Below are 12360 nucleotides of genomic sequence, written 5' to 3' on the forward strand. Positions count from 1 at the left end.
TGTGGGATATGCATTACCACACTTCTGGTGCCATAGACTGGAGAGGCTCGAGAGACAGACCTCTGGTAGAAGTAGATCAAAGAGGTTGGTTAAAGCGATCGAGCATTCTCTCCCTCACCGGGTAGTCCGTATGGCCGTCTGGTGACACATTGTTCAGATGGTCAGGAATTGCGTGTGTTCATTCATGATAGTTGCTTATGCCACTTACGTGGTCCCAGAAACCTACCTGCCACAGGGTGTCAAACTTGGTTCCCTCGGGGATGGCGTACTTCCCGGACTTATCGTGGTCGATGAGGTAATGGTATGCGGTCTTCCCGTAAACAATGGCCAGAGAATATGAGTTGCTGTTTCCTCTTTGCCGCAGTCTAGAAAACAAGCGTGAAAGAGTCGAGCAGGTTATTTATTTAGCTTGCTTGTAGTACAGCAACGTGCCTCTTCTCGGACTCTCCAGAGTGCTTCGAGGCACTGTAATCACACAGAAATCAACAATCATGTCATTCGGAAAATACAGCTACATATAGCAGGCAGTGTATCCCGCGTGAAGTGTGTAAACAAGCTAGTGAGCTGAGAGCATACGTCACTGCCTACCCCCCAACGCATGGCTGGTGGTCTCATAATTAGGTGTGAAAGACACCAACACTGCCACTCAAGAAGTCTCACCGTGCCGCATGCTGTCTGCAGGGAAATGCGGTCTAAGCAAAAGGGATATTTAGCTTTTGTGTGGGCATGGGATAGGCATGTGCCAGGCACTGCGATAATGAGAAAACTTCGCCATGAATTGGTAACAGCTGAAAAGTGGTCTGAGTGCCTGCGCATATGATGCCATTGCCTGGCAAATGCCTAAGTAATACCTAGACAGAAGCCACAACTGTTGGCTGTTCTAGTGATACTTTTAGCGGGACCTCAAGCCAAAGAACAGAAGTCAGAACGTACACACTGCTTACAAGTGAAGTGGCTGAAGGCCTACTTGCTTGAGACATTTCTTCTCACACTAGTACAGAATTTAGATCTGTAATTACTTGCAATCCCCAATCACTATAACAAATGGGGTTTAGCGGGTTCCCCGCCCCCGTCAGCTAGGGTAGACACACTCTGATCCGTTCAGTGTCTGGTAATTAAGCCAATAACCTGTGGAAGGCTGCTTAGAATCACGCTGGGAGGCCCTGCACAGTTTCATGTTACTAATCGAGAAAGCTAGCTCAAAGAAATCCCAGGAGGATGTGTTTTTGGCGGACAGTGGTATGTGGTGGGTGGCAATGGTTATAGAGATGAGCATGGCAATGGGCGAGGCAGGTAAATAACCAAAGAAACCCCACAAGCCATGTGTGCAGCCCCACAGGCCATCTCCCTCCCATGTTTACTCCAATGCATTCAAGATTTTAGGTAGCAATGAAGCACCACCTAATAGCCAAAATCAAAGAGGCCATACTGCTACTCTTAGCAACGAAGCGAAACCCCCATCAGTCCCCTCCAGTCTTTAACTAAGACCTGAAGGAGCCCATTCACTGATTATCGCAGGTCTCACGCTTTACTGCTCACCCCATATCTGCTGTGACTCCGCTCTTTGCATTTGATGTCCCTGGTATTTTTAAGCAATATCCCGATTTCCAATATGTTGTGCAGTCTCCGGGCACCTCTTAGGGTGGTTTCCTGATCCTTGTGCACAGCCTGCAGTATTGCACGTACTCCTATTCTTATAATTTCTTACAGCATGTCTTGTCATTTGCATCTACTACCATAGCTGAATGTTATCATTCCTTTCCATGGAGCTCTTCACAGTGACACAGATTGCTCAAGTGAGGAGTCCTCACGTGGACAGTCTCCTGGTCTCCTTTTGATGCTATTCCTCATCCTTCACTAGTCTCTAATTAATGCGAACTAGTCTAGAATGGGTCAATTGCCAAAAGTGTTTATCTGCAGCCATCCTTGTACCATCACCCCAAGCTACTTGGTCCCCAGCCTCTCCCTGCTTCTGTATTCAGAAGGCAAAGTGTTGCATGCATGGGGTAACATGAAGGTACTGCACTAAAGCATTGTTTCTTGGCAAAAAAGTAGTGAAAGGTTGTGTATGTCCCACCAACATGCAATCCTACGTGTCAAGGGTTGCAAAGAGATGTCCAGCAGTCTTACACAGTACTTCTAGAATGCACAATGGACTTAAAATAGAGTGCACAAATAGGACCCTGCAGAAAGGCAGCCTTCTGTACCCATAACCGTGTTTGATGTATGTTTACCTGTGTAGGGTCGTGCCTTCTGAAGACAGACTGGACTGAGAAAGTGTGGACTGTGTTCTGCTAAATGCATTCCTTCCTTAGCGGGGGTGCTTGGGCGTACACAGCGCAAAGGCTACAGTGGACAGCACATGTACAGTAGGTTCAGCAGAGCACGGGAAACGACTTTCATCACCAATGCATGCCCCCCTGCTCATGCCCATTGAGCTGAAAACATTTGCAATGGGCATGCCAAAGAGGATGAGAGTTGGTCCTGATTGAACCATCAAATGTACAGCGACTGCATGAGCATCTCCCAAATTCTGCAATCAATGTTTTCTTTACAAAATTCACCTGATGCTCTGGTCACGCTTGGGATTTCTCGAACACTTTAGAGGTGAACTTCCAGTGCTGGCCACTGGGTGGCGGAAGGGCCATAAGACTTGTCTCGAATTGCTCATTGTACTTTCACAGTTCAGATGGAAGGCCTTTTTTTACAAGCTGTTTTAAAACCAACTAACTTTGCTGGTGTTTGCTACACATGCCCATAAGGCAGTCAGACTATACGGCACTGAAAACCCCCAATACAGGTGAAACCAGTGTGCAGTTGCCTGCAGCCTTGGGAACTGTTTTTATTTTTTGAAGAAGCTATGTATAAAATGGCAGTGCCTTGTAAGAATAAGACGTTTTCCTGGAGCTAAAGGCTTGCATTTGAGCTAAATTAAATTCCACTAAAGCCTTGATCAGGTGCTTCAGAACTGCAGTTGAACTTCCATTGATGGATACTGGGTGGCGCTGTTGCACATGTGACCTGGATGAAATGGCTCATTCTGCTTTCAGTGATAGACACAATGCCAATTTCAGGAGTTGCAGTCTTAATGCAAAATGCACACACTCTGCTGCAGATTTTAAAACCTGCACATGGAGAATTAGCGGGTCACTTGATTGCAAGTGCTTATTGCATGCAGGGGGCCTTTTTGACCCTGTGTATGATATTATATGATGTGACATTTATAACGCACCTGTACACCAGTGTTTCTAGGCGCTACAAGACAAGGAGGGGGAACCAAAGGGAGGACAAAATAACAATCTTACTAGGCCTTGTGTCAATCAGATTGTGCAAGTGCGGGGAAGAGAGCAGGGGAGAAGTGCCAGGGGGGAAGTGAAAGGGGAAGTACAGTTAACTCACAAGTGCAGCCAGTGGGTGGCTCATAAGTGCAGAGAGAAGGGACTGTAGGGTTGCACATACAGACCCTTAAGTGCTGGGGAGCCCAGAGGCAGTGCAAGGGCAACTGGACATGCAGGATCCTGGGCCCGGATTCAGGGGGTGACCAGGTGCATCAGCAGGGGTGAGGAAGAGAGAAAGCGGAAGCGAAAAGGAAGGTCATGAGTTGCATTCGGAAACAGAATGTGGTTCTGCTCAAGTTTGAGAGTGACAGGGAGGCTGTTCCAGAGGTAGGCCCCAGCTGAGGAGATAGATCTACTTGGAGAAGCGTCTGACTCTCAGAGAGTTGGAGGTGGATGAGCGGAGAGCTCCATAAGGAAGATGTGAGGTAGAGTGGTCCCAGGCCCCAGAAAGCCTTGTGGACGATGCAGAGGGTCTTTAACTTGATCCTTGCAGCCACATGGAGCCAGTGAAGAGATTTCTCAGCTGTAGAGATACGATCCCTGGGCTTGAGGCCAATAATAAGTCTAGCTATCCTGTTCTGGATAGGTTGTAAAGGTCGAAGAGTAGAGGAAGGGAGATTTAAAAAGAGGCTGTTGTAATAGTCCAGCCTAGAGAGGACCAGAGCACTGGAGACAGCTCATAGTTTGACTTCTTAGAGGTGTCAAAGATGTGAGGAGAGAAGGAGAGGGTGGAGTCAAAGACGACACCAAGTTTTTAAGCCTCACAGGAAGGAGTGGGAAGAGGGCCCATGGTGGGCGGCCAGAGAGAGAGAGGAAAGGAGGGAGCGGGTGTCCCAATGAAGACGATCTCAATCTTACTGGCATTAAAGTGGAGATCATTGGCGGCACACCACTCCTGAATTGCAGCCAGACCGTCTGGTATGAGAAAAGAAGCGGTGGTGGCTGAGAGGAGCCTGAGAGAGAGCTGAGTGTCATCTGTATAACATTGAAAATTGGAGCAGAAAGTAGCAATGCAGTGGGCAAGAGGTGCAAGGTAGTGGTTGAAGAGCTAGGGAGAGAGGTTAGACACCTGGGGAACACCACAAGTAGAGAGAGAGACAGAAGAGGGGAAGACCCCGGTTGGCACTGAGAGGGTCGGTCGGTGAGAAAGGAGGTCATCCAGACCAGGGCCTGATCAGTATACGAAGGTTGTCGTGGAAGCGATTGAGCAGGATTGAGCAGGATGCCATGGTTGAACGTGTCAAAAGCAGAGGATAGATCAAGGAGAATGAGGACAGAAGGGAGATTAGAGTCAAGATTGAAGAGCAAGTCATCACAGGTGTTCAGAAGAGCAGTTTCCATCCTTCTGGCAGCTCTGAGGCAGGACTGGTGGTCAGGGAGGCAACCAACATATTCAGTATATAAATTAAGCTGGAAGATGGACAGCTTTTCCAAGAGTTTGCCCAGGAAAGGAGTGATGGCAATCGGGCAAAGGTTATCCAGAGAGGAAGGGTCGGCAGAGGGATTCTTTAGAGGGGGGTGCACAAGATAGTGCTTAAGAAGGGGAGGGTAAAGTTCCAGTGGCAAAGGAGTGATTGCAGAAATGGGCCAAGGCTGGAGCAGGAGTGTCGATTTGGTACTTGATGGTTCTGGATGAACAGGGGAGAACCTGCTTTGACAAGACTTTCATAGATCAGACGTGCCTAGAACAGGGGTGAACAGGAGAAAGGAGATAGGAGGAGGAAAGACGGCCTCAGACGGCCCAGGAGTGGTAGAGGAGGAGGAAGAGAAGGTAGAGGAAGCGAGGGTGAACGGAATATCCTCGGTTTTAGCAGTGAAATGAGAGTCCAAGGCCGTGCAGAGGTGACTGGGAGGAAATAGGATAGGTAGAGACTGCAGCAGGATTGCCCAGCTCCTTTCAGATTTTGAAAAGTTCGGCTGAGTTGTTAGATGTCGCAGAGATGTGGGCTTGAATGTAGGCTCTCTTCTTAGAGAGGACAGTGAGTCTGTACTGCCGCTGGAGCAGGCGGAAGGCCAGTTTGTCAGAGGGTGCACCCGATGTCCTCCACTTCCTCTCCACCACCCTACATTTGCGTTTAAGGGTGTCAAAGTCGGAATAGTACCAAGAGTTGTACTTTGATTTGGGCTTCAAGCAGATCCTCATGACAGGGGAAAGGACATTCAGAGTGTTAGAGATAGAGAGATGAAGGTTAGAAAGGGCTGTGTCAGGGTGTGAGTCAGTCAAAGGTGCAGGAGGAGGAGAGAAAGCAGCAGAAAATGCCTCAACTGACACACTTCATGGGTCGGATGACCGAGAAGGTAGGTGGTAGTGCTTTCCTCACTTTGACCTGCGGGGAAGAGAGAGAGAGAGAGGTGAGAAGAACAGACAAAATGATCACTCCAAGAGAGTGGAGTGGTGAGAGGGCTAGAGAAGGGGAGGTCTGAGGAGATCAGACTATCCAGGGTATGTAGAGTGAGTTGGGCCAGAGGGATCAATATATACAGACAGTATAAGAGTCCCGATGAAGGGCTGGTAGCATCCAGGTGGATGTTCAAGTCTCTGAGGAGAAGTTGAGAGGTAGAGTCAAGGAGCAAGGAGGAGAGGCTAGCCCACTCAGAGAGGAAGAAGTGACCTGTAGATAGTGGTCACAGTGAGAGAGAGGCCAGGAGAGATAGAGAGCCTGTCGACCAGGCATTCAAAGGAGGAGTAGTGCTGCATTGAAATGAAAGAAGCAGGGATAAACTCTGGGAAAATCAAGGCTACACCCCCACATGGACAGTTGGTTCTGGGTTTGGAGAGGATCTTGTAGCTATCGGGAAAGAGAGTGTCAAAACTCATGACAGAGCTGGCCATGAACCAAGTCTCGGTGAGACAGAGTACATCCAAATCAAGCTCTTCCAGGAGGCGGCAGATGTTAGAGGAGTGTTTGACAGCTGAACGAGAGTTGAGAGTAGCGATGTGGAGCAGGTTGCCAGATTTGAAGTACTTTCGCGGAGGCTGCGGAAGTGTTGGAGGAGCCCAAGGATGGGCAGAGGAGGAAGGAAGAGAAGGCATGGTAGTCAGAGAGGAAGAAGAGGGTGCCAGAGGGGTAGCAGAGAAGGGAGGCAAATGGGTGGCCAGAGAAGCATCAGGGGGTGCAGAAGAGGTGGCAGAGGAGCCAGAGAGGGGTAAGAAGGGATAGCAGGAGAGAAAAAGAAGTTGATAAGGTGTGGGAAGCATCTATCAAAGAGGAGGAGATTGGCCTGGGGGCCCTCAACCAAGAAGGTGCCATTTAAGTAGACATTAATGGTGGTCTTAGAGGAGTGGAATGGGCCCAGGATTTTGTACAAAATTGTAATGCTGCCTGTGAATTACGCTTTTACCATGTAATAAACGTAGGTGGATTCAGTAGGAATCTATAAATTTTACGCTGCCTGAAAAATCTCATGCAGGAGCAAAACGAAAAGCACATTTAATACATAGGATAAAAGCACAGCAGCAGCGTTAATTCTGCTTCGTCCCCCTTCTCCACCTGCAAATGCTGATGACACAAGGCTTAGTAAGATGTACTGGAGCGATAAACCTTGGCATAAATGCTTGATGCAGTGCTTTTATGCTTTGTTTGACCGGTTCCATGTGTTAAAATTGCAGCAAAAAATGGCCGTTTGCACAAAAAATCGCGGCAAAAAGGCTGTGGTTTTGCTGCCGCCATCTATGTGAAGGATGCAGTGGACACCCCCACAACCCCCAGACCCATTATACGATTTAAAGGGAGCAGGGGACACCCCCGCAACCCCTGCTCCCTTTAAATGGTATAATGGGGTACACCTTTACCAGGTCAAACCACGCATTTTCCCCACGTTTTTGTAAAGGCGGCATTTTTGCCGCAAATATATTACTGCATACCGTTTGACCACTCTGCCCAATATAAAATGAACGTTTTCACGTTTGTCCTTGCGAGGCAAAACAAAAGAGGTGATGGCTGGAAGGTTTGGAATTAATCCCAACCTCTGGCATTGCTCTGGTCAACCCTCCCCTTGCTAGGATTTACTGCAAAAAAGAAGACATGCTTGTAATTAGCATTAAAACAGACACTGTTTCTTTTGCCTGAGATGATGTAATATTTGCACTCTTTACTCACAGCAATTCCCACCGTGAAAAGACCTCAAACCTGTTAACCAAGCTTACTAATATGTTCAAGAATTTAGAACTGGTTGTACCAGCAGAATCAAGTTTGCCACAAATTGTATCAACCATCATTGTGAGGAATTCAACCATCCGCACGGTGGCCGTGCGCTCACCTGGGCTTTTTTGAAATTTGAAATTAAATTGAATGATGGTAGATCAACCTCCAGAAAATGTGTGGGGCTAATCCGCACATATTTTCCTATGCTCACCGCATGACATACACAGACCTGTGTACTCTGGGTGGACACAGCCTACAGGTGCCGTCCCCCCTTCAATATTTAGTTGGAATGTGACAGCCAAGAGTACATCAAGGCATCACAGAAGGGGAAGGCAATACCTTCGTCCTGCCATGGCCAGTCTAACTAACTAACAAAGGCTCCATGGATCCGCTTTTTCCTTTGTTAACTGCTGGTGGCAGCCTTGCATACTAATAGGAGTTCATTCAAACAGGCCCACGGGAGGCATTGTTGAAGGACAAACAAAGGACAGGAAAACCCCAACAACCTTTGCTATGCACTGTGTCAACCTGAAGCCAGCTCCTGCCCCTCAGTATCAAGGGCAGTGACCTGTCATGTCTGGGACTATGAATTTACAGTAGTTATCCCTGCAGGCGGACCCCATTCAGAAGGTACAAGCATGTGCTTTGGTGGAGACCAAAAGTCTGGTCACGCCACAGCTTCAAGGGAAACCTGATGCTTTAATCAGGAACCACGGGGAGCTCAATTAACTAAAGAGACACTTTGATCCACAACAGACTTGAAGATGAGTTTGACGTAGTATTACATGTTTTCACCCCTTTAACGTTTCTGTTGCAAAGCACTCTGGTTAGGACCTCATGTATAGAGGAGAATGTTGCTGGGGACCCAGGATTGGTTCATTAAGGTAGATTTAGCCTACAACAATTCTGGGGCCCATTTTACTTTAAAAGAGAATCAAGCCCCTCTCTTTGGGGCAGATCATCTGAAGACTTCACAAGGAATAACAAGAAGAACTCATTTGGACCCTGGCTGAAGGTACAGTCTGCCTTACAGCTTAAGCCAGTGAAGGAAGGCCCGGATTAATTTTTAGTGTTCATTTATAATGCACTTAATACCAGCAAGTGGTTTCTAAGCGCGGGATTGGGATTTGAACCTATGTTGCACCGTGTTGTCTTCCTTCCAAGACAAACGCATTGCCCCTGAGCTATCATTCCTCCCCTTTCAAAGAGGGAAGCAAGATCCCTCCTCTAAATATCTCCCAGGGAACAGAGGGAGATACCGAATCCAGAGGACCCTCCAGCAGCTCCAGAACCGGTACCCAGTCAGCACCCGCTGTACCCTGGTCGGCTCTGCAGCAAGCTTTCTAGATGGGAAGTGCCAGAGAGTCTCTGAACCAAACCCAGGACAAGGCCAATGCCTGCAACACTCTCCTCAGCTTTGGGCTGCACGTCTTAAAGGACGGCACAAGCCCAGTGAAAAAGCAAGGAGGAGTGCATCGACAAGCATCAACCAGTGTCCACCTTAAAGGACATTTTTCAGCCTGTTGAGCCCCTTGAGCTGCAACTGACTTCACTGCTGACTGTTGTTATGCTGCAGTCGCCCACGCCACCCGAAACTCCTCGACAAGTGCTTCAGACCCATTGACCAGCAATGAGACAATGATTCCGAACCCAGAGCTGCCGTGTAGGCCAGCCTGCAGCCATCTGTCCAGCCTTGCTCACCGAACTGCCCTGTCACAAACTCTTTCGCAGAAGCTGCAAAGCGCCCTGAAACCGGCTCTACGCTGTCGAGCACCAAGAACTTCTACAACCACAAGGTACATTGTGGTTCTGTCCCCCTGTTCCTTCTTCGAAAGCCCCTAGTGACATTTTACGACCCATTGATCCCTCTATGCTGACACCAAGTATCCTTGAACTATTGTGATTAACTACTTTAGTGACTACTCTCCTATCAGTATCCAGAGTGCATACCCTTTTCTTCTTGGGACTTTCTGTCCTCTGCATTCCTTTACAGGGTGGGTTGTATTCTCTAGTGTACTAGAACTGTCTGTTGTGATAATAATAAAGTAGATATTTGTGTACAACCTTGACTGCACAGTCCTATTTATCATTGGGTAAATATGGTATTTTCACTGTGCTGCAACTAACCAATGATCCATGACGTTACGGAGATAAGCCTGGCGTTCCGTCCACGTTACCAAATTGGACAAGGAGGTTTATAATTTACTTGTGTTTTCAATCTTTTTGGATCACTTTGGTGTACTAGATGTGTGGGGTGGATTGATGGTTTTGAAACCGATATTCATCCCTGGACCACTGGTACCCCGGAAGTTGATTTGTCACAATCATTACTCAATATTAACTAAATGGCTGAAAGAAAACATTGGGGAGCTCTAACATACTTCTTAATTGCATCCACCACATGAATGATAAATGGACCTGTTTTGGTCAGCAAGTACTCTTTTACAAAGGATTAGGGGTCATGGTGGGTATGTTTTGCTCTTTGGAACCATATACCACTCCTCCTGCTTGCTGGCTAAAACCCTACCTCACCAACACATACATAAAGTGAGGATATTTCAACCATATGTGCAGCTTTATCTAAAAGAGCATCGCCGATCCCAGCTCTGTTCTTGGATTGCTTAAAGAAAAGATAATTATGGGCCTCATTATGAGTGTACCGGTCACGGTAGCAATGGTGACGGTAAGCTACTGGCACTGTTGTTACCAGTTCGGCACACTCCAAGTTCTGCGGGAGAGTGCTGTCCCACTCGCCAGGACTGACCCTGGTGGGCAGAACGGCACCCGCCGGCAGTCTTTGATGGTAGCAGAGACACCATTACGAGTGGTGACGGTGCTACCGTCTTCCCCATTCCCATTGAGTCCAATGGGACTCGAATGAGAATGGGGACTTACTTTTTCCGGCGCCTGGCTTCCGGGACTGCCAGGGCTGTAATGCCCCGGTAATTAACCAAAGCCAGGCACCGGACAAAAACATGACTCCAGCGGCAGCCGTGCCGTTTTTAACGGTGCGGCTACCGCCGGGGTCGTAATAAGGCCCAGTGATTCACAGTACAGGGGAGGGAACATGCTGTCATATAAACTGAAATGCATTCCTTAAAAATGAATGTGGGGATCATTTTCTAACAAATGCACATTGCATGCAGGGGACCATCAATGTTTGAACTGCAATGCTGTTCAGTCTCCTGCAAGTAATTTTATAAACATTTGTAGGCACAGGATCAAAGGAAAGAGTCAATAGAGGCCAGCTCACCTTTACATTTTCCTTTTATTCTCCTTCTTGACAATGAATAAATACTGCTGGCAAATTATACTTTGCTGATGGTGTAATCCACCTGGTCTTTAGCAGCTGCTAAATCGAGGGGGATTCCTTAGGAATCCATTTGAGTGCATGATAATCTCATGTAGGACTAAAATTAAGTGCACTGACAAGATGGATGCGGTCAGCATGGCAGACCTCTTATGTCCGCTCTATGCTCTGCTACCAGCTTGTCAAGGGGCCAGATTAAACCCTCTGTCTGCTCATAAAAGCTTCTGTTATAGCCGATTTCATGCTGCCATTACAACCATCAAGCAAAGAGGTAGGAATTGGGAGTTGTGGGGTTTAATGACAGCCCCAAGATGACATCAACCGAAAGGCCATGTAGACCCAAAATGTGCAGACATGTCTTTTTGACATGGAAAGACACACTGGCAGAATGACAAGCCAGCCTCCAAACTTTAACACAGCCAAGGTGCCTGGTGAATTCACATGTGTGTGCTTCTGCAGTCGAAACAAGGAATATGCAGCAAATGAAACAAAGGCAGATTGTGAGTTGGCAGGCAAAAGGCAGCATTTCATTTCCAGCTGCCACATTAACAATGGCGTGTGCAAATCAAGGGAAAACACTGATTCAAAAGAGTCTTGCATGTGATTGATGAAACCAGGAATCATTAAAAGTTGATTCTACATGGAAAGCAGGGCTTTGCAAAACTGACACTGCATTGTCTAAAAGTGGGTGCATTTTGTATCTGGAAATACATACATGGAGAAAAATGGTCCCTTGCCAAAATGAACATATGATGATGAGAACAATGGACAGTGAGGGTGAGATGCAACTTTTTAAACAATAAATAGAATGCCTCCTGTGCCCAAAGAAATGTAATCATCAAAATATTAGTGTCTATTTTTAGAGGCATGACTGTAAATTTCTATTTCCTGAAAAATGACCTCACGTTCAAAGGCAAGAGACATGGACATGACTTTAAGTTTCTGTTCAGAACACTCAATTGACCTTCTCCCATTACAGATCTGCTTGCCTCTCTGTCTGAAAGTCAAATCCTTTTGAGGCCATAGCATAAGAAATGTATGGTGGGGTTGCTATGCAACTGTATCAACAAGATAACCAGCCCTGGATGGGTGGAATTCTTAAAGATACATGCTTTTAAGTTCAATATCTGGTGTGGCCTAGGATGAGAATAACAAATGGCAAATTACAGAACTGCCTCTTGATGTTCAGAGGGCAAAGGTGAGCCACGTGGCCTGAAAGATAAGAATCCCTCCTACAGACCCTGACTTGCAGTGCTGATTAATGACTTCAATTTCAAGCTACTGTAAAGAGATAGCAGATGCACAGAGCTAATGTGAGAAACGAAACAAGCTTTGAAATGAATGAAGGAATATATTGGGCCTCATTACAACCTTGGTGCTAAGTGCACCAACTTTACCACCATGGTGTAAACTCTGTTTACACCATGGTGGATGGCGGATTTACCGCCCCATTCCAAGGTGAGTGGGGCGGTAAATCCCCATTTCCCATTTTCCCTTCCCCATTCCCATTTTTGCCCCATAGGGCATAATGGGAGTGGGGAAGGCGCTAATTACGCCGCCGTAAATT

At 47.2% G+C, this 12360-nt stretch overlaps 1 protein-coding gene across 1 annotated transcript in view; it reads right to left on the reverse strand.

The window, feature by feature from the left end:
* The window catches only part of ZAP70 (zeta chain of T cell receptor associated protein kinase 70), a 589046-nt gene that overhangs the window by 214275 nt on the left and 362411 nt on the right, over positions 1–12360 (reverse strand). The window contains exon 4 of the mRNA XM_069649541.1: positions 227–365. Coding sequence (XP_069505642.1) covers positions 227–365 — 139 coding nt within the window. The remainder of the gene's footprint in view (positions 1–226; positions 366–12360) is intronic.

Source organism: Ambystoma mexicanum, chromosome 1p (assembly GCF_040938575.1).
Source record: "Ambystoma mexicanum isolate Mex_15411 chromosome 1p, UKY_AmexF1_1, whole genome shotgun sequence".
NCBI classification, from domain to species: domain Eukaryota; kingdom Metazoa; phylum Chordata; class Amphibia; order Caudata; family Ambystomatidae; genus Ambystoma; species Ambystoma mexicanum.